We start from the raw sequence: 20,646 nt of genomic DNA, 5'->3' as shown, positions 1-20,646 counted from the left end.
ACGACAGCCACTGTTTTTACTGTCTGAAAGAATTGAATACAGCAAGAAAATACTATACCTCTTCGGGATCTTCAATTAGGTTTTAAAAAAATATAAACCATTGAGATTTCTAAGGTTACTCGTATAAATTATATCCAGAGAGTCAATTGAGTTGCAAATCATTTATAAATTAATGACAGCCAATCCCTATGTGTCTGTATTCATCAATTTCCTACAGGATTAGAGCTTGAATGGGAAATGTCAATAAAGTAGTACATTTTCGTTCAGACACTTTTGACTTCAAAGGGATGTCAAAATCACGCCAAGAAGTAATGTACAGCTGAGGATGACGAATTGTACGAAATATTATCGTACATGTGATGTTACACGGTAACACAACAACTTACATCATCTTACAGGCTCTTTCTCCTATTTCTTCGTATAGTCTGACGACTACGTCACCCTATGCGATTGAGACTCTTGTAGACAATAATGCCTTATATCTCTGGGAGAGAAGTTGCTGAGAGAGCACAGAATTTACTGGAAGCTACGAAATATGGAGAGCTGTTGACATTTTTGCTAGTTTAAGGCTGATTATGCGTAACATAATAAAACATGCAACGAGAAGAGATGAGTAATCTGTCCAGTAAAACTTCAGAAACAGAGATCCTTTTGAATTAGCTGATTCTTTGTAGTTGCCAGAAATTATAGCGACTGCTCTGTAGTTGCGACCAGTGACAATTATCTCGTAAAATTCTTCCACCGATAAATTGTAGAATTAGAAAGTGGGGGGACATGGAGTATATGAGGGGACGACTTACTAGGCAGGAACCCTGGTCAAGGAAACGGTTATGGGATCCCAATGGCTTACATTATAAAGACAGTTCGGTGAAACAGACAATGAAAACCTCAAGGCATTTCTCCCGAAAACTACACATTTTTGGATAATTTATTTTGGAGCCAAATTTCTTAGCGGCTGGATAGTCGAAACAAAGCGATTAGCGAAAATGCAGAGCTAAGAAAAAGAAATACCCACACGTCAGTGGAGTGGTGGCTTCCGCTTCCATACCAGAGAGGTTTAGACACCCAGGCTTCATAACTTGTGCATTGAACAATTTAGGCATTGGTCGCAAATTCTCGGTGTAAAATGGTGGGTATAGATCCTAAAGTAGAGCATATATGCGAAGGCAACTCCGACGAGCTTTTATTCGCAAGGACACTGGACTTAATCGGCTGTAACGGAGCAGCAAAACCATACCTGTGAGGCATAACACCCCCAACAGTACCAGAAATCGGGCCTATCAAGGTTAACAATACGAATGAAAAATTTAAGGTACCGAGAAAATTTTTCCTTGGACGTAACAGGAGAATGCCACTGGAAAATCGCTCAGACATCTTTGTAAATAATAGCAAAATGCACAAGAAATAACGGCGGTGGGAGGGTAAATAGCAGTACGGTGAACGTAATTCTACCTCAAGGCTACCAATACATCCACACGATGCACTCGGGGCTTACTGATGTTACACAGTTTCTGGTGAATGGTGAGAAATTGGTGAGATAATCGGAAAATTTTTCTTGTTGCGGTAATTTTTCTAATTGGCCAACCACCACAGCAGATAGGCTTTGTTTCTGACAGGTAGGTACAGTGACGAATAACATAACATCTCCGACATGCGTTAGTATAATTTGAATTAAATCTGGGTTTGGGTTTATTCGCCGAGAGAGAATTGGAAAAAGTGTCTGATTCTTGTTGTAAGTTGTAGGTCTTTGCTATCTGGACAGACTGTAGGTGTATGTATATGTTATGGTTTAGAGTGGAGTGCATTGGCTTACTCCATTGGTTACCAGCATTCACAATATTCACTTAGGTGGGTTTTACCATCGAATTAAAGCCGGGCTCATGGGTTTGTCGGTGTAACCAGAGAACAACCGCCGCTTTAAGAGAAAGTGGGGAATGGCAACCGTGGAGATCTTGATGTCGCCATCACCAGGTTTTTGATGGGAAACCAGCTAAATCAAGCCCTTGACTTTGAGATGTACTAAAATTCTTTAAATTTTGCAATTGAGTTGATTAAAATATCAAATATTTTGTAAAATTGTACCCTACATGAGCGACAGAATAGCCGAAATAGTTACTGTACAACTTAGATAGTGAAGATTGTAGAAGTATAGTTTAAACCTTCTGGTACCATTATAGAGTCTGGGGAGTAATCTACAAGAGAAAGTGTCCACATGATAGGTCTATCCTCGCTATACCCTTATTTCCCAGAAGAGAGCAAATACAAACAAACAGTGCAGCTCATATAAAATTGTCGCCTGATAGATATAAACAGAAAAATCAACACATTTCCCCTGATTGTGTGGAGGAATGGTGTGTCGGCATGAGCAAGAGGCACTAGCAACTCCCTGGGACGCAGAGTGGACTATAATGAAAGTGAATTGTGAAAGGACGGCTTATTAGTAAAAGATAACGAACGAATGCCAATAGGCTAAAAGCCAAGAAAAGGGCTTTTCAGTGCTCTGTCAGTTTCGGTTGGAAATAAGCTAAATTAGCCAGTGGAAATGAGTTCAATTTACTCAATCTCGTAGATCAATTCGTAATACTGAAACGACGGAATACTTCACCAGATAAGCAATCTAATTGTTATTGGGCATCTCGAGTAGTGTTTCGGTCCTAATTTAGCCGTTCTCGCCGATCTGGTCGCGTGCCATGTAAATCTACGGATATAATGCCAACCTGTTAAGCCATAAAAAAGGAACTAGTATAGAAAGATCCTGATATCATGGGTCGCTGCCACATACCATTGCAATGACAGTACGATAGGATGAAATATGGCCTAAAACTTAGTCCTCTGGTACGTGTTTCCATTGTCCCCTCGGGCCGACTTTTTATACCCGAGCGGTTTTAATCGAGATGCCTCCTGCAGACAGACCAGGGTTTGAAGTATTCCACGCATAACAGTGTGGTGGAAGACATCATTCGGAAGGTTCACCGAGGGACATTTTAACGGACTCCACGGGAATTAATGGCTATTGGAGGCTGATAATGTTACTGTAGTCGTCTTGGAGTCGATTATATTCATGGTTACTGTTAGAGGAAGTTTGTTTACGTTGTTGACAGAAAGAGGATTTTCACGCGAAGGTTCTTGTGGGAGCGCAGGTGAAAAGTGTCTGATTTTTTGGACCAACCACCGCCCTACCCACGCTTTCCACCTCCCAGACACCAACCACTTAGTCCCACTAAGGTCATGATATGAGTTACATGTAATGTATCTTGCAGTGGACCATTGGCACTAATTTTTAGGGACAAACGAGGCCAGTTTCATGCCAACCAGTAACGCCCCAAACACCCAAGATGGCGGAAACATGGTAACCTGTAAACTTACGTACCACTCAACCTCCAAAAAAACTCCCTAAACCTTCCAAACAGGAACCAAAAAGAAACTTACCATTTACCTCGTAATTTTGCACTTGGCATATTTCCAGTTACATGCACTCCTGCGATGTGCTACTGAGCTATACTGAGAAGGTACGAGATGGAGATGGGAACGAAACATGATGGAGATGTTTTGAGGTATAAAATATGGGATTACGGAAAACGGAACTATGTAGAGGGTACGAGAGACGTGATGTCGGCAGCGGTCATTGAGAAATTTTGCCGAATGGTACGACGAGGAAGAACAAGCAGCCCGCTACGAGATTGCTGCTGCCTGTAGATGTCTGCGCAGGGCATGATACGGACTCCTTGGGTATTCTATTAGCTCGCAGGCAATTGAGGACCAATGGGGCTAAAACATAACCCAGCTTATCTAAGAGGGGAGGCTAGGTACATTAATGGAAGCAATTGGACAGGACAGAGTGCATAGAGCTGTCATTCCACGTTGTGATTATGATATTAAGTGCCCTTGCGTATGACAGAGAAGAGTGGAGAGGACGGGGGAACAATCAGGAAGAATTCGAGGACGATCTCTCCGGGTCGATGGAGTCAGAGGGATCACCGCACGATAGTAAAGGTCTTAACCTTGGTAATAAACCAATTGGTTGGCCATAATTACCATTTATCAAAGAATCCACCTTCCAGTCCTGTTCCACATGCTGGGTGATGCTCATCTCTTATCTTGCATACAATGAACGATATAGTGAATAGTCACAGAATAGTATGATAATTATGCAACCGGGAGGATAATAATTATTATGTGGTATCAATGTACTCCAGATGAAGATGAAACTTCCCACAGATAGCGCCGGTCTGGTTAGAATGTAGAGTAGAGGGATATTATTGTTATCTGCTTGGGAACTATAGCGGGACGAGGTAATTTTAATATTATCATGCCTGAGCCTATATATTTTTATTATTAATATTCCTATTGTTATGAGTTTCCGTTTCGATGGCCATTTCCATTTCGATCATTTTTCATGTTATTATTGTTGTTTTAATATTATTATTATTTTATTATTATTTCTGTATCTATAGTATTTCCATTTTGTTGAGGTAAGCCAGATTGCATTGGAGATGCTGTTCTGACTATTCTTTCCCTTCTGTAGTGTCACCAATTCTGGGACTCGTAGTACAAACCCCAGGGCATCGACGATGACGCTGTAGCGATACAAGAAAGGAAATAATAACCATGACAAGCACAAGCAAGCTGACCAACACCATTCTGACATGTACACTGGCAGAATGCCCAAGGCAGCCTAATTGTCGGTACCGAACCTCCTGTCATGTAGGTTAATCTGTGTCGGGGGTCTTAAAGCGGCTCAACCATGAACTGTTGGTGACTATTCCTTATCTACTAATCCAACCAGCATGCGCTGCGTGCACCGACACCAAACAGGAACTTTCAATTACCAGCGCCAGGTTCCAGCATGAAACCGCACAGAATGATATGGTAATTTAGCGGAATAGGTGAAACTAAAACGGCAGCACCAACCCTCCTCCTCCTGGTCTCCAGAGTTTCTCACTCCAGCCATCTCGTTGTCTTGCTGGGAAAATTGGCTTCCTAATAATTTGTAATCTCTAATCTCTAATCCCTCACCAACCGATGCTCCACAGTGAGGAGTCAATTCCCTCAATTTTCACCCACATCAGAGGCATAATTGGTATGGTGATTGCTCCCAAGCCGTGCATTGCCGTGCCTAACCTTGTAGTTGAACTGGTGGAAGTGGAGGAGGTGGGTTCATTCTCTGACTCCAATTCTCTGTATATCACTTAATGTTACTGCCACAAGCACTTCTACTTTTCATCACCATCAATACTCTCAATAACCACTCACTCACCTTCTCTTTCACCATCACCACCACCACCTTAACATGTATGTACCTTGCTGTACGTCGTCCACTTCCGTCCTGTAGTACTGCATTGACATCTGCACCGTCAACACTGTAACTGCAATTTCCCTCTCACTCCGCTGCTGCCACTTCCACTTCCACTTCCACCACAATCACCGCAATCACTCTCCCACTCCCACTCCCACTTCCACTACCATTTCCTGCTGGTCGGCAAAATCGGCCTTCTGCCTCCCAGACAGACACAACTTGTACAACTTCTGTCCTGCTGCTGCTGCTGCTGCTGCTGCCATGTCCCAGTTTCCCTCCCGTTTCCCTCCCGTTTCCCTCCCAAAAGAAACGTTATATTAAATACGTCAACGAACCCGTTCAATTGGGATCCGCTCCGGCACAAACCAAACAATAACACCTGCTTTCGGCCAAATGCACCGTTTCCTCTCCCTGCTGCTTCCGCTTTGGGTCTGTTTACCAAAACACACCACTGGCAAATCCGGAAATTCCCTCACTCTAAAAAAATGTCTGCACCTCTCGCATCCGTCGGTCTGACAATTACCAGGCCATATGCAGGAAACCGATACCAAGTGAAAAATTCACTGCCAAAACTTATACCCTCCCAGTGGGAGCCATGTTTTCTCGGACAGTTGGTATCGGTGTATAAATATAACGACCCCTGCTGTGACCCAGTAACCAGATGTGATGGGGATTTTTTTCTTTTCCGTTTTAGTTTAGTTTTGCTTCAGTGTTTTTTGTAATTCGTTCACTCTTGTGCTTAATATAGACATTCAAACCTATATTACCATCAACCATGAGTGCTACTGAACCCACCAAAGAAAAGGTCGACAAGGTCGTCTCCGACGACGAAGAAGAAGACATTGACCAATTAGTGTTAGACTTGCAATCCAACCCTCTCGGAGACGAGGAGGACGACGACGTCGTTGATGAGAACACCTTCAAGGCTGTTCCAGAAGAGCTCTTGAAGACCGACCCAGCCGTTGGTTTAACTGACGATGAAGTCCACAAGAGAAGAAAGAAGTTCGGTCTTAACCAGATGGCCGAGGAGAAAGAGAACCTTCTCCTTAAGTTCATTATGTTCTTTGTTGGTCCAATTCAATTCGTTATGGAGGCTGCTGCCGTTTTGGCTGCTGGTCTTGAAGATTGGGTCGATTTCGGTGTTATCTGTGCCCTTTTGCTTCTTAACGCTGCTGTTGGTTTCATTCAAGAATACCAAGCCGGTTCCATTGTCGACGAGTTGAAGAAGACTCTTGCCAACACTGCTCTTGTCGTCAGAAACGGCCAACTCGTCGAGCTTCCTGCTTCTGAAATTGTTCCTGGTGATATTCTTCAATTGGAAGACGGTACCGTCATTCCAACCGATGGTAGAATTGTTTCTGAAGACTGTCTTTTGCAAATTGACCAGTCTGCTATTACTGGTGAGTCCTTGGCCGTTGACAAGCGTCACGGTGACTCTTGTTACTCGTCTTCTACCGTGAAGACTGGTGAAGCCTTCATGATTGTCACTGCCACTGGTGACTCTACTTTCGTCGGTAGAGCTGCTTCTTTGGTTAACAAGGCTTCTGGTGGTACCGGTCACTTCACCGAAGTGCTTAACGGTATCGGTACGACTTTGTTGGTCTTTGTCATTGTCACTCTTCTTGTTGTCTGGGTTGCTTGTTTCTACAGAACCGTCAGAATCGTTCCTATTCTTCGTTACACTCTTGCCATCACCATTATCGGTGTTCCAGTCGGTCTTCCAGCCGTTGTTACCACCACCATGGCTGTCGGTGCTGCCTACTTGGCCAAGAAGCAAGCTATTGTCCAAAAGCTTTCTGCCATTGAGTCTTTGGCCGGTGTCGAGATTCTTTGTTCCGACAAGACCGGTACTTTGACCAAGAACAAGTTATCTTTGCACGAACCATACACTGTTGAGGGTGTCGAAGCCGACGACCTTATGCTTACTGCCTGTCTTGCTGCTTCCAGAAAGAAGAAGGGTCTTGATGCCATTGACAAGGCTTTCTTGAAGTCTTTGATCAACTACCCAAGAGCCAAGGCTGCTTTGACCAAGTACAAGGTTATTGAGTTCCAACCTTTTGACCCTGTCTCCAAGAAGGTTACTGCTGTTGTCGAGTCCCCTGAAGGTGAGAGAATCATCTGTGTCAAGGGTGCTCCATTATTCGTCTTGAAGACTGTTGAAGATGACCACCCTATTCCAGAAGATATCCACGAAAACTACCAAAACACTGTCGCTGAGTTTGCTTCCAGAGGTTTCAGATCTCTTGGTGTTGCCAGAAAGAGAGGTGAAGGCCACTGGGAAATCCTCGGTATTATGCCATGTATGGATCCTCCAAGAGATGACACTGCTGCTACTGTTAACGAAGCCAAAAGATTGGGTTTGAGAGTGAAGATGTTGACTGGTGATGCCGTCGGTATTGCCAAGGAAACTTGTAGACAATTGGGTTTGGGTACTAACATTTACGATGCCGACAGATTGGGTCTTTCCGGTGGTGGTGACATGGCTGGTTCCGAGATTGCTGACTTTGTTGAGAATGCCGATGGTTTCGCCGAGGTTTTCCCTCAACACAAGTACAATGCCGTTGAAATCTTGCAATCCAGAGGTTACTTGGTTGCCATGACTGGTGACGGTGTGAACGACGCTCCATCTTTGAAGAAGGCTGACACTGGTATTGCTGTCGAAGGTGCTACCGATGCTGCCCGTTCTGCTGCTGATATTGTTTTCCTTGCTCCAGGTCTTTCTGCCATTATTGATGCCTTGAAGACATCCAGACAGATTTTCCACAGAATGTATGCTTATGTTGTCTACCGTATCGCTTTGTCCTTGCACTTGGAGATTTTCCTTGGTTTATGGATTGCTATTTTGAACAGATCTTTGAACATTGACTTGGTTGTCTTTATTGCCATTTTTGCCGATGTCGCTACCCTTGCTATTGCTTACGACAATGCTCCATACGACCCAGAACCGGTTAAGTGGAACACTCCAAGATTGTGGGGTATGTCTATCATTCTTGGTGTTATTTTGGCTGTCGGTACTTGGATCACCTTGACCACCATGTTCATGAAGAAGGGTGGTATTGTCCAAAACTTCGGTGGTATTGACGGTATCTTGTTCTTGCAAATCTCTTTGACTGAGAACTGGTTGATTTTCGTCACTAGAGCCAACGGTCCTTTCTGGTCCTCGATTCCATCTTGGCAATTGGCTGGTGCCGTCTTGATTGTCGATATCATTGCCACTTGTTTCACCCTTTTCGGATGGTGGTCCCAGAACTGGACTGACATTGTTACTGTTGTCAGAACCTGGATTTTCTCCTTCGGTGTCTTCTGTGTCATGGGTGGTGCTTACTACATCATGTCCCAGTCTGAGGCCTTTGACAACTTCTGTAACGGTCGTCCAAACAAGAAGCCAGAGACCGACAGAAGATCTTTCGAAGATTTCTTGATGTCCATGCAAAGAGTCTCTACTCAGCACGAGAAGTCTACTTAAATGTAGTGTCTGTGCACCTACTAATTATAGAATCATTGGGCCTTACTTCATTTCTCCCCGAATGAGTGGGTCTTTTCTATCATAAAAGTGAAACCATAAAAACAACAACGATAATAATCTACTTTAACGAGTGTGGTTAGTGTCTTTTGGTGTTATCACCTTCATTAAAACTTCGGTTTGTTTGTCTCTGCCTTGTCTCCCCAACGAAGCAGCTGGCGGATGAGCTGTTGGATATGTTTAATACGTTCTCTCTTTGCTTGATTCCCCATCCCCATCCATTCCCCGTCATTTTTTGTTCCATATATTTAATAGTTTCGTATTATAGCTAATAATAGATAATAATATTTAAGTGAAATGTAGTCATTGAGTGTTCGTTAGAAGTAGTTGGTCAATTGAAATGAAGCGGTCACTTCAACATTGAGCAGGGAACAATGGAGTTCTAGTATTTTGAAAGAGAATTGAATTATGTCTAAAGATAAAGATTGTTGATGACCAAGATAAAAGAGAACTACGTTAAAAGTCAAAGAGACAGATTTTAATTGAAGATATAGAAGCTCAATTGACATCGTCACCAGAATAGACTTAACAATAAATGAATATGAATGAAAATTGAATGAACATGAAGGAACAATGAATGAACAAATAGGAGGAAGTCAATTATCGATTTCAGAATTTGAAGTTAGCAATTGGTATTCAGGGTAGGTTTAATAGAAGAAGAAGAAAAAGAAGAAGAAGAAGAGGAAGTGAATGCTTCAAAGGAACAGAATGTCAAAGAACGATACAATATATATATATAAAACGAAAGTAAGTAAAAAAGTACAAACTACAGCTAAGCTATCGATGCAAGATATCATTAGAGAGAAGACATTTCAAGAGAAGACAAGACAATTCAACACGAGAGCACACGATGAATAATACCATGCCAATAAGTGTAAGAAAGAACTAAGAAATTTCTTCAATTCAACATGTGATAATAAGAACAGAGAAAGAATGCTAGTCTGTAAAGCTTGAAACAAAATTAATAGAGAACCAACAACAACACCAACAACAACATCAACAACATCAAGACCAACAACCACTTAAATTAATGCAAAACTTCGACTTTTTGGTATACCACATATAATTCAATTAAATCTAATAATTTAATTAACTCACCAAAAACCTATAACCACCACAGTTCAATTGTCTAAAAAAAATAAGTTAATAAGACAACTATATCAACAGACACCATGTCTATTTGAAACTCACAAGATCAAAAATACCATCAACAAACTGCCACATAATCAACAACCATCAACAACCACCAATGGAAATTATCCCCCAATTTATCACCCATCTTATCTACGATAAGAACCCAAATTCCTCTAATTAACCAAATTAATTCGACTCGATTAGACGAACAAACTAACCCCATTTTAGCCTGTGCATTCAACACCACCTCCTTGTAACTTCCTGCCACCCTAGGATCCACTTCATCACCGACACTTTCGTCCCAGTTAGTCCTCTAGCTACATACACAGACCCATTGATCTCTACACCTCTCATACCCATCACCAAACTCAAACCACCAATGGAAGCCATGGAAATTGAAAGCTCATCGGAGGAGAAGGATGCAAAATTCATGAAGCCCCCCCCATTTCCAAGGGAATGACAAGTTTTAACCATCTTAGATAAGAACTCGTTCCTCAGCTCACATAATATTATATCTGTATTCAACGCTTTCCTTCCTTGCCATTAATTATTACACTATCGTATTATTTAGTTTGGTTATTATCTCGTATCACCCCCTATCCTTGTCAGAAAAGTGTCTGGCTCCAGAGTTATGTCGGAACATGGCTGAAGCTGCTGTCAGAAGCAGCAACCTCTATCCACGGAACCTTCAGTTACAGGGCCAGATGCGACTTAAGGGTGATTCCATCAACGTCTATTCATCGTCCAGGGAATACATGTCAACGAGGAGTTTCCCCACTGGAATCAAATGGGGCTCCATGGACCGAAATCGTCCTGAGGAGGGGGTTTCGTATCGAGAGGAAGACTGGGTTTTAGTTAAAATAGTGCGGAGTCCGGATGGTTAGGAGGGTGCAAGTATAGAGTTAATTAGGTTTATGGTGTAGATAGGCTCAATTGGCTGCTAGACGGTGCTGTAGTGGTTCGATATGGTTTTATCTATCATCGTATTGGCGTCGTTCCGTGAAGATGTCATTAATTATTATTAAGTATAAGGCTTATTAATTTAGTCAGAGCTCTCAACTTACCACCGGCTGATGTGTCCACTTCTATTCTAGTAATTGATTCAGTACTACATGGTCCAATAATTCAGCTAAGATTTCTTGATACCTGTTCTCCTCTGCGTTGAACTTCACCAATCAATGGTTCATCTTCCGTTGATTAGCGAAATCCATCGGTGCTCCATTGCATTAATTGAACATTATCACAGCTTCAAAAATATTACCTTTTAATGTTTTTTTTGTCCTTTTACGTCTATTATGTTGACAATTATTCCATCCTCTGGGGAAGTAACTTCTGTACTGGCTGTCCCTACTCCATTGATCCATTGATTTTTAGCTGACTCCCCTTGTAGAATAGAACAATTCTGATAACTCTAATGGGACCCCACCTTCCCATGTGGCCTCTTTGTTTAGACGGTGCAATTTTCAGACAATTTCCCCAGCCGGGCACCATTAGGTCGGTTTCACCTTAATAACCACATTAGCCGTCAAAGCCGTCTCCTCTAGTAGGTGATTAAAGCCTTGCTTGTAATATTATAGACACGAGAGAGATGAGCTACACATTGGAATCCATAAACGATACCGATTTTGACAGTTAAACCACGATTTTTTAAAATAAATTCAGTTTACTCTACAACCCACTAGCACCGTCTCTACCTACAATGATTTTTAGACATCAATAGTACTTACTTTAATCTGTAAAACTCCTTGGAAATCAACTGGATATGCTTATTACTGGCCGTGACGCAGTACATAAACAAAGATATCCAATATACACTCCTATAATTGATATAACACCCGTGCCGCTATTTCGATATTTATATACAGTTTCAATTATCAAAACATCCATGCATCAGCATTTTTCAAAAACACCCGTGCCGCGGCAGATTTCCTGCCAACGCTTAATTAAGTGGGTCGTGCGTCGTGGCCAGATCACCTGCGTTTCCCTTTTTTGTAAGAGAGAGCGAGTCCCCTATGCAGTACCCACCACACCCTGCTAAAATTTTTCTTTTTTCTTTTTTACGAATGCCAACCACCGTCTTCATAGTTAAGAAATGAACAGTACAACCCAGCTTCAACCAGGGTTATAGTATAGAACACGAGTTGAAAGCGTGTTAGATAGACGATACCGGTTCCTAGTTGAGTGTGAGCCACTTTTTTTGCGAAAACATCAAAAACTGGCTGTTTTGCATCGGCTTATTGTAAGTGTTCATCTCCAGTACACTGTCATTTTCTCATAGTTAACAGATTTTAAGTGAGCAGCGGATTTGTTGCAAGTGTGAATTTGTGGTGAGTTGAACAAGTAATTGATTATTCACGAAAAAGCCAGTTCGGCGGTTAGCATATCGGTGGATGGACCAGAATCAGCATCCTCAGCAGTAGCGACCCCCGAAACCCCCGAAATCATAGCATTGAAACTACCCCTTGTATATTACCCAGCGGTTGTGTCGAATACACGGTGAATTAACGTTGAATCCCGTGGATTTCTTCCATTTTTCGCCTTGACGTTCACCAGCCAGTGTTCGTTTGTACCATAGTCATTCCAGCATACCACGGAAGCCGTTCTTGCTAACGACAACTTCGTGTCGGTTCTTTCCATCGAAAACCCACAAAAAATCATCGTGGTGGAACAACATCGTACCATAAAATCATAATCTCATATATCAACCATAGCCATTATCACTAATATCACCAGTTAGATCTCTTGGCTCACGAACAAGATCATCAAAAGACTGTCAATTAATAACTGCTGCCGAGAACTTATCATTAACTTATCATTAACTTATCATTAATCGCCGTATCAGAACCAGAATCCTGTTATTAGTCGTGTTTCCTCATCATACACCATCATTAGTCATTAAACATCGTTATCACCACCCCAAATCACCTCATTACACACTAAAAACTCATACAATCACTCATTCAGCATAATGACTACCAACCTCCAGTCCCGTTCGGCCTCAATGTCCACACCCGTCGAGGACTCGCCGGCTCCAACTTCGCTCCCTTCATTCGGCACGAAAACCGGCTTGAGATCAGCCTCTATCGGCTCTTCTTTCTTCCACAAGGACTCTCCTAACTTCTTCACTGCTGCCGAGACTTCATCCAACTCCTTTGAAGAAGAAGAGAGCTCCACACCTAAAAACAACATCGTAGACGCAGTAGACACCGCCAACACCGCTGCATCTGATCTTGACATCGTAGGAGCTTTGGGTAACCTTGATTTAGACGACGACTTCCCACCAGACACATCTGTAACGGAACCCAAGTCCCAAGGTCCTTCAGCTTCTACCACCCCATTCCAGTACGCCAACGCAGCCAGTGCCAACTATCAGTTCTACCATCCCCATTACCCTCCACAGCCACACCATGGATCTTTGACTCCGAACCCATCGCTCGGTGGGTTTGCGCCAAACGCTTTCGGTGGTTCCGTCAACACACCTTCCAGTACTTGGAATAACACTTTCATTCCTTCATCCGCTCCTCCCTTCACCTACAACAACGGTGGAAACACCAAGCAAGCCGGTGACTCTAACCAGATTTCTGGCGACTTACCATTATTCGTAAAGCCATTTGAACTTCCTAACGAAGACAAGAACGGTGACAAGAATGGAGACGAATCAAAGAACATTGCGTCGATGCCTCTTTTCAACACTCCTCCTCCATTGCATACATTTGGAGGAATCTTGGATTCTCAGGTTCAGTTCGGTGTTCCTCAAAAAGTCGTTGGTATCCAAGCTACTGAAGAGGGAAATTCCTCTGAAAACGAGTTGGATAGTAAGGGTAACAACGGTTCAAGCACCAGCAATTCCACAACCAAGAATGCTGCCAACACTCCTAATGCAAACCCTGCCAATGCATTCCTGCCTGCTGGTTTCAGCTCGGTCATGGATTACCAGTCCATGCCAACAGACGTTTCTGCTTTCCCTCCTAACATCGACATGTCCAACCTTTCATCTATCAACAACCTTTCCTCCCTCAACAACATGAATATGCACAACATGCCTATGCCTATGATGGGTGGTCCAAACATGAACATGTGGAACCAACACCCTCTCATGACTCCACAGATGCATCCAGGCAATATGAGAAACAACTACATTGATAGCAGAGGTCAAAACCTCCCACCTCAAGGTGGTATCCATCCTGGACACATGATGGGGCAGTTTAACGGAAACGGAGGACAACAGCGTGGCAACCACCATGGACGTCATCGTAATAACTACAACAACAACAGCAACAACAACTCCAATAGTAACTCTAACTCAGGAAACAACGGTGGTTACGATGGCATGAACGTCCACAGAAAAATGCATAACAACGGAAACCACTCTAACAATAACTCAAACTCGGCCCATAGAAGAAAGGGAGACGATGCCGCCAAGTACGCCAACGCTAAGTTGGATGACTTCTCTGGCGAGATATACTCCTTGTGTAAGGATCAACATGGATGTAGATTCCTTCAAAGACAATTGGATCTTGGAAGAGATGTGTCTGAGGGAAAGGCAGTTTCTTCCGATTCTGGAGTTGTGTCTTCTGAGATCGCTGCCACCATGATTTTCAATGAAATCTATTTGAAGATTATTGAGCTCATGACTGATCCCTTTGGAAACTATTTGATTCAAAAGTTGTTTGAAAACGTTTCTGTCGATCAAAGAATCATTTTGGTGAAGAACGCTTCTCCAGAGTTTATTCGTATTGCTCTTGATCCTCATGGAACCAGAGCACTTCAGAAGCTTGTTGAATGTATTCTGACTGAAGAGGAATCCCAATTGATCATTGGATCTCTTTCTCCTCATATCGTTTCGTTGTCTCGCGATTTGAATGGTAATCATGTAGTCCAGAAGTGCTTGCAAAAGTTGAAGCCACTGGAAAACCAATTCATTTTTGAAGCTGCTTCGTTACATTGTAATGAAATTGCCACTCATAGACATGGTTGTTGTGTCTTGCAAAGATGCTTAGACCATGGAAATGCCGAACAACGTAAACAATTATCGTTAAAGGTTGCTGAGAATGCCACAAACTTGTCATTGGACCCTTTCGGAAATTACGTTGTTCAATACGTTCTTTCTAGAGGAGACGATGTTTCCATCCAGATTATTATGAACCACATTAAGGCTAATATTGTCTCTTTGTCTCTTCATAAGTTTGGATCAAACGTTATAGAGAAGTCGTTGAGAATCAACAAGTTGACGGACAGCTTGTTTGAAGTCTTATTGCAACATACCGACAGATTTGCCGAGATGTTGAATGACGCTTTTGGAAACTACGTTTTGCAAACAAGTTTAGATGTAGCCAGTCCACAGGATTTGGCTAAATTGTCTGGTGCCTTGCAGCCATTGTTGGGAAGCATCAAGAACACCCCTCATGGAAGAAGAATCATGACGAAGATTCAGCAATTGTGATAGCAGTTGCCGAGTTTATTTTTATTGCCGTTGAGTTCGTTCCGTAAAGAATTGGGATAAATGGTTGTTGTTGCGGCAAATGCCTTTAATTTAGTGGAGCTTACCGAACTCGTTATTGAAGTTTGAAGTTGAAATTGTATCTTATCATTTTAGAACATTTAATGTTCACTCATTTGCGATATAGACATCATTATGGTGTCTCTGATTTATATATTGCTGTATTCTAGACTGTACATTAAAAGGAAACCATATCTCATCATTTATAAATAGCATAGTTTTAATACATGGAAACCAGAGTATATATAGAGTAGCATAGTAGAGAGGGATTGGAGAAGAGTTATTTGCGTAGTGGTTATAGGAACTAGCAGAATGATCCGCTTTACTGAAGATTTTTTATGCCTTTTCCATATAATAATGATTCAAATTACACTTTTCCACAATCTTAACGATGGCCCCAAAAACAAAAACATACTTAGATTGGCTCTAAGAGCTCACGGACTTCACAAATTCATAAACTTCATCCCAAATTGAAATAAATCTATAGATTTGGCAACTTCGGATAATCATTTACCCGGGAATATACGGGTGCGAATCTGATTTTCTCGAAAGGGTCCCTTAGAACGGCTGGAGAGAAAGGATTCTTTATGACAGAGAGGCCGATTTGCAAACTGGTATATGGAATAGATAAGTTAAGGAGCTACATAGTCACATCACTTTAGAATAATATTTAGCATGATATCTTCTCAACCTTCACTTTATAAACTGGCATGGAAATGGCACGGCTAGATTTCGCAGCCCTCGGTATGTACCCATGCCGAGAGGTCTTGCAAATAAAAAAGCCCATACTGAACTCCAATTCTTAGCGACGGGAAGTCAGAAAGCAGTACCCTGGCACAACCAGGTATCTTCAGCCAGACCAAACAACCCCTTAATAACTCTATAACCCCCTTAATCCCTCTTAGATCCCTACTCCACCGCCTTTTCTCGTCGCACCCTTCCTGTTTGGGATGTACGATTTTATTGAGTCAGCCTGTGATCTTTTAATTACCCCCTTTCCCGGTTTACTTCGTTGGGTCAGTGGTAAAGGTAAGCCAACAAGAGATCTGTAAGTAGGAAGTTGCAGCCATAAAGTGGCAAGGAGTCAAAAAAATGTGGTTGAATTAAAAGCTTTGGGGCTAAAATGTCAACATTTTTGGGTGTTTTATCGCTTGGTTAATTTAGCACGAAGATCCCAAGCAAAGGGTTTCGGAAGTAGATTTTGACAGAGAAAGTGACAGAGAAAGTGACAGGTCTACTGTATTTTGCTGGTCAAAGAGAAGTGACAGTCTAAGTCATTCAACTTGAAAAAGTACTTTTAATCAAGCTCCCACGGAACTCCCTCGGGAAGCTATACACGAGAGAGCAAATAAAACCATTACATCATTTATTATATTGACTTCACAAGTATAACACCACTACAACAACATAATAATATAATATCGTCCTTTATGAAAAGAGGGCATATAACACTAGATACTACATATTAACATGATTGAATTTACAAGCCCATTTTCTGACCGTATATTCCTTCTATTTCTCCGAAGACAATAAATAGTAGTGCAAGTTCCAATACAATACTGGTTAAACCGTTAGGCTAAAATAGTTGTAATTTGAACCATTATCTATTTCTATCCTGAGTGTATTAACAATAATATTTTAATATTTATTTTGCTACTATTTATTGCTAGTGACACTGAACTTGAGCTCAGTGTTGACAATAATATTATTATTATTACTACTGGCTATTGATTCCTGGTTATTGCTAAATACACCGAATCTATATATTTGCTATCGTTCCATATTGGTGAATATCCGTTAGCTATTGGTGAAAATACTGGCTATTCTTCCACTTTGGCTATATTGATTGTTTAAATCCTGAAAACGGACTGTTGATATTTCTATCATTGTATATCGGTTGTACTTATTAATCTTACTGTTGATATATACCCACTTGGACTATTGGCCATATATATATATATATATGCATCTTTAGACTGTTGATATATATTTACAGGAGTGATAAGTCCATAGCCCTGTTATATAATTTGATATATATATCAACATCAAGCGTTGAATTGTCCATTTATATATGACATATCTATTCATTCATTCATTTTCCACCATATCAAGAGTCCTATTCAGACCAGGACACCACATATCAATTAGAACAACGCCCTGAATACGTCGACAAAGAGCCAGCTGAATTAAACATCGGCCCAGTTTTGTATTCCATTCTGCTCCATACTGTCATAATTCGTCGTTTCAGTAACTCAAAATCCTAGCAACTGTCATTATTAAAGAACTGATCTCCGACCTATTCAAACTTCCCCATTTGCTAAATTTCCCCCAGACCTAATTAATAGCGTCTTCCTTGCTTTGCATAACTTCATATTCAATTCCACAATGAAGAACGATATTCATACAAGTCTGTTCAAGGTGCTATTGAGCCCTTCGAGCAATATTAATAATAATAACAATAACTCGAATAACAACAGCACAAATAACAACAGTTCCAGTTTAAGAAGAAACGGGAAAAGCAGCACTGCCACAACCACCAATGGTTCCTCCTTAACCAGCTCCGAGGATGACTCCAACAAGCCGAAATTGAAGAAGAGAAAGTACTCTCGAGGAGGCTGTAATGAATGTAAAAGACGTAAAATGAAGTGTGACGAAAGCAAACCAGAATGTTATAATTGTGCTAGACTCAAGAAGGTTTGTGTCTATGAACAGAAGCAGAAGTTTCGGTTTGAAAACATGAAGCCAACTCGTCACGATGTAGAACAAGAGGCCAAGAGTTCACTGCCAATACAGAATCTGCTTGAACAGAATTCTCCACAGTTGAACTCACATAATGAAATTGGTAGATCCAATAGTAACAGTAACAGTAACAATATCAATAACACCAACAATATCAATAATAATGCTAGACACAGAACAGAACTGTTTGCTGAAAAGGCAATCTCTTTACGATTCTACAATCCAGAAGAATCAAAGAGTCATAACCAACACGAAAGTCATATGAGGTACCAGAACAAGTCAACAAATACGTTACAAGTTCCGGAATTAGAGCCCGTTGGGTCGCTGGTTGTAGACTCTACACGAGGTACACTTCAACCAAGAACACCATCTGTATCGTCTGCTCCAGCATCTCCTAGCTATAAGAAAGCTCCTTTCAGGAATTGTATTTCTGACATATTGACACCTACAGATGATGGTGTACAGACTCCGCCAGTTATAAACCAACAGGATCTCCTTGTAATGCAGAATCTTTTTCAGGAAGCAAGCTTATTAGTCAACGATATGAACGGGTTTGTATCACTAGACTTTGGAGAATCAAATCCTACTCCATTAGGAACAATAAAGAGACCAGCAAATTCAATAAGCTCAGAGGGTAGCACTAAATCGGAAAGCTATGAACGTCATCACTTCAAATTGGAAGACTTCACCAATAACTTAGTTGAGTACCGTAGCCCAACGGAACCGGCAAGCCCGTTTCCAATCCAGGAGTTCTTTGTCAAAGATGATATGAATTTGTCGGCGTCCATAAGTGAACTTGTCAATGAGACTTTACAACATTACAAACTATCTGGACCACACATTACCTACCTCAATTCGTTGACAAATACAGCGTTAAGTTACCACATATTTCCTTTTGCTTCGTCCATTGAATCCAACGAGGTGATAAAGATCTTGTTGAAGTACCTGAACGGCTGTGCCTATTTATTAACCTCATTATTGGCCATTTCGGCCACTTTTCAATATAACCAAACGGGTAAGCCTGTGCACGATATCAGCCGCCAGAAATATGTCAAGATCTGCTTGAAGTCATTAGGGGAAGCCTTTGTTTCCAGCGATAAACTCCCAAATAAACTAGCTAATGATATTGAACGACTCCTTTTAACGGTGCTTATCCTTACTTCAAATTTTACTTCGACTACTTACGCCCAAAGCGATAACCTCTTAGATTCATGGAAAACTCATTTACGTGGAGCCAAGGATTTGTTGACGAAGTATAGTGCCATCTCGAAGGCTCAAAACAAGTCGTATATGTCAGGAGGGTTAGCTCTCGCCAAGACTTGGTTCTTTGCAATAGAGACTATGGCCAACTTAAACTCGTCATTGGGTGGTACATTGAGTACTACGAAAAAGAATAAATCAAAACTGAACAATGATAATGAAGCAGATGAAGAGAAAGACGATGTAAGAGCTGGTAATATTCAATTGTTCTTGGACACTGGTTATTTTGACAGAGAGACGAACCCGGTGTATCATGATGCATTGGTTAGAATTGGGCTATTGACCCCATTATATCGAAACCTGACTCAGATTAATCTTTATGTTGGCTATTCAATTAAAGTTGTCTATTTGTTTCAGGAATTCATCAGATTAATAGAAGATTTGAAAGACAGCAATGGAGCTCAGTTATCCCCAGAGAAAGTCTCCAAAATCATGTCTTTGTTGTACGCAGCACAGCAGACAGAAATAGCTCCCAAAGTATCCAAAACCACCTTTGTGATACCAGAAGGAAGTCCAGCACACCCAGACTATCCCAAAGATAGTTACGATGTTGTTACCTTACCACCTTCTGCCTACGAGAAGCATGTGAGCTCGTCCAATGAAGTTACGTACTATTCGTGGTATGACCTTAGTGAGCAATTGCATGTCGATGTTGTCTATCTTCGTTTGCTTTGTACCAAAGGGCTTTTAAAGGTGCCAAAATCACATCCCCTTGTGAAAAGCATAGTGGCTAGAATACTAAATGCTGCGTTTTTCATTAAGAGCAAAGATTCCGAGGACTATGCTAAGGATGCTGACGATATTTTAACTGAAACAGAGCATTTCTATCTTTCTAAGAAAGTCTTTGATAATAGAGTTATCATGATACAATCGCCGTTCAAGATCTGCTCAAAGCTCGTGGAGGATGATAGGGATTTTGAGAAGATTGAGATCTTCTTCCAAGGGTTGGTCAAGCTAGGAAACGGCAGCTCATTGTCTTCACTTGATGTTCTTTTTAAGTTTCGGAATAGAGCACGTAATTCCTATGCTAATGAGCAGTCTGAAGAAAGCAGCGAGGAAGAGATAATACCATTTGCATGAGGAGAGATACAATAAAAAGCATAGCCAAGATGAGGATAAACCAAATTAGCAATTTAGAGAACTTAGACTAGACTTGAGAGCTATTTTCCAGGCTAAAGGCTCTCATGAATAAAT

General features: G+C 41.4%; 3 protein-coding genes across 3 annotated transcripts; all 3 read left to right on the top strand. All coding sequences in view use genetic code 12, as the record gives it.

Moving 5' to 3' along the window:
- The first annotated feature begins 5,922 nt into the window (after window positions 1-5,922).
- PMA1 (H(+)-exporting P2-type ATPase) lies at window positions 5,923-9,111 on the top strand. The gene has a single exon (XM_064917431.1). The coding sequence runs from the start codon at window positions 6,072-6,074 to the stop codon at window positions 8,760-8,762; it is 2,691 nt and encodes an 896-aa protein (XP_064773858.1). The 5' UTR covers window positions 5,923-6,071; the 3' UTR covers window positions 8,763-9,111.
- A 3,810-nt stretch (window positions 9,112-12,921) lies between these two features.
- RJT20DRAFT_135762 (uncharacterized protein) lies at window positions 12,922-15,396 on the top strand (the record flags this gene model as incomplete). Its single annotated transcript, XM_064918426.1, has 1 exon — window positions 12,922-15,396. The coding sequence occupies one exon, from the start codon at window positions 12,922-12,924 to the stop codon at window positions 15,394-15,396; it is 2,475 nt and encodes an 824-aa protein (XP_064773857.1).
- Window positions 15,397-17,838: 2,442 nt separating this feature from the next.
- On the top strand, window positions 17,839-20,603 carry LYS144 (Lys144p; the record flags this gene model as incomplete). Its single annotated transcript, XM_064918827.1, has 4 exons — window positions 17,839-17,864; window positions 18,012-18,272; window positions 18,555-20,467; window positions 20,557-20,603. The coding sequence occupies 4 exons, from the start codon at window positions 17,839-17,841 to the stop codon at window positions 20,601-20,603; spliced, it is 2,247 nt and encodes a 748-aa protein (XP_064773856.1).
- Between the last annotated feature and the right edge of the window lie 43 nt (window positions 20,604-20,646).

The sequence above is a fragment of the Scheffersomyces xylosifermentans genome, assembly GCF_036884685.1.
Source record: "Scheffersomyces xylosifermentans strain CBS 12540 chromosome Unknown RJT20scaffold_5, whole genome shotgun sequence".
Classification (NCBI taxonomy): domain Eukaryota; kingdom Fungi; phylum Ascomycota; class Pichiomycetes; order Serinales; family Debaryomycetaceae; genus Scheffersomyces; species Scheffersomyces xylosifermentans.
This window is presented reverse-complemented; position numbering and strand designations above follow the sequence as displayed.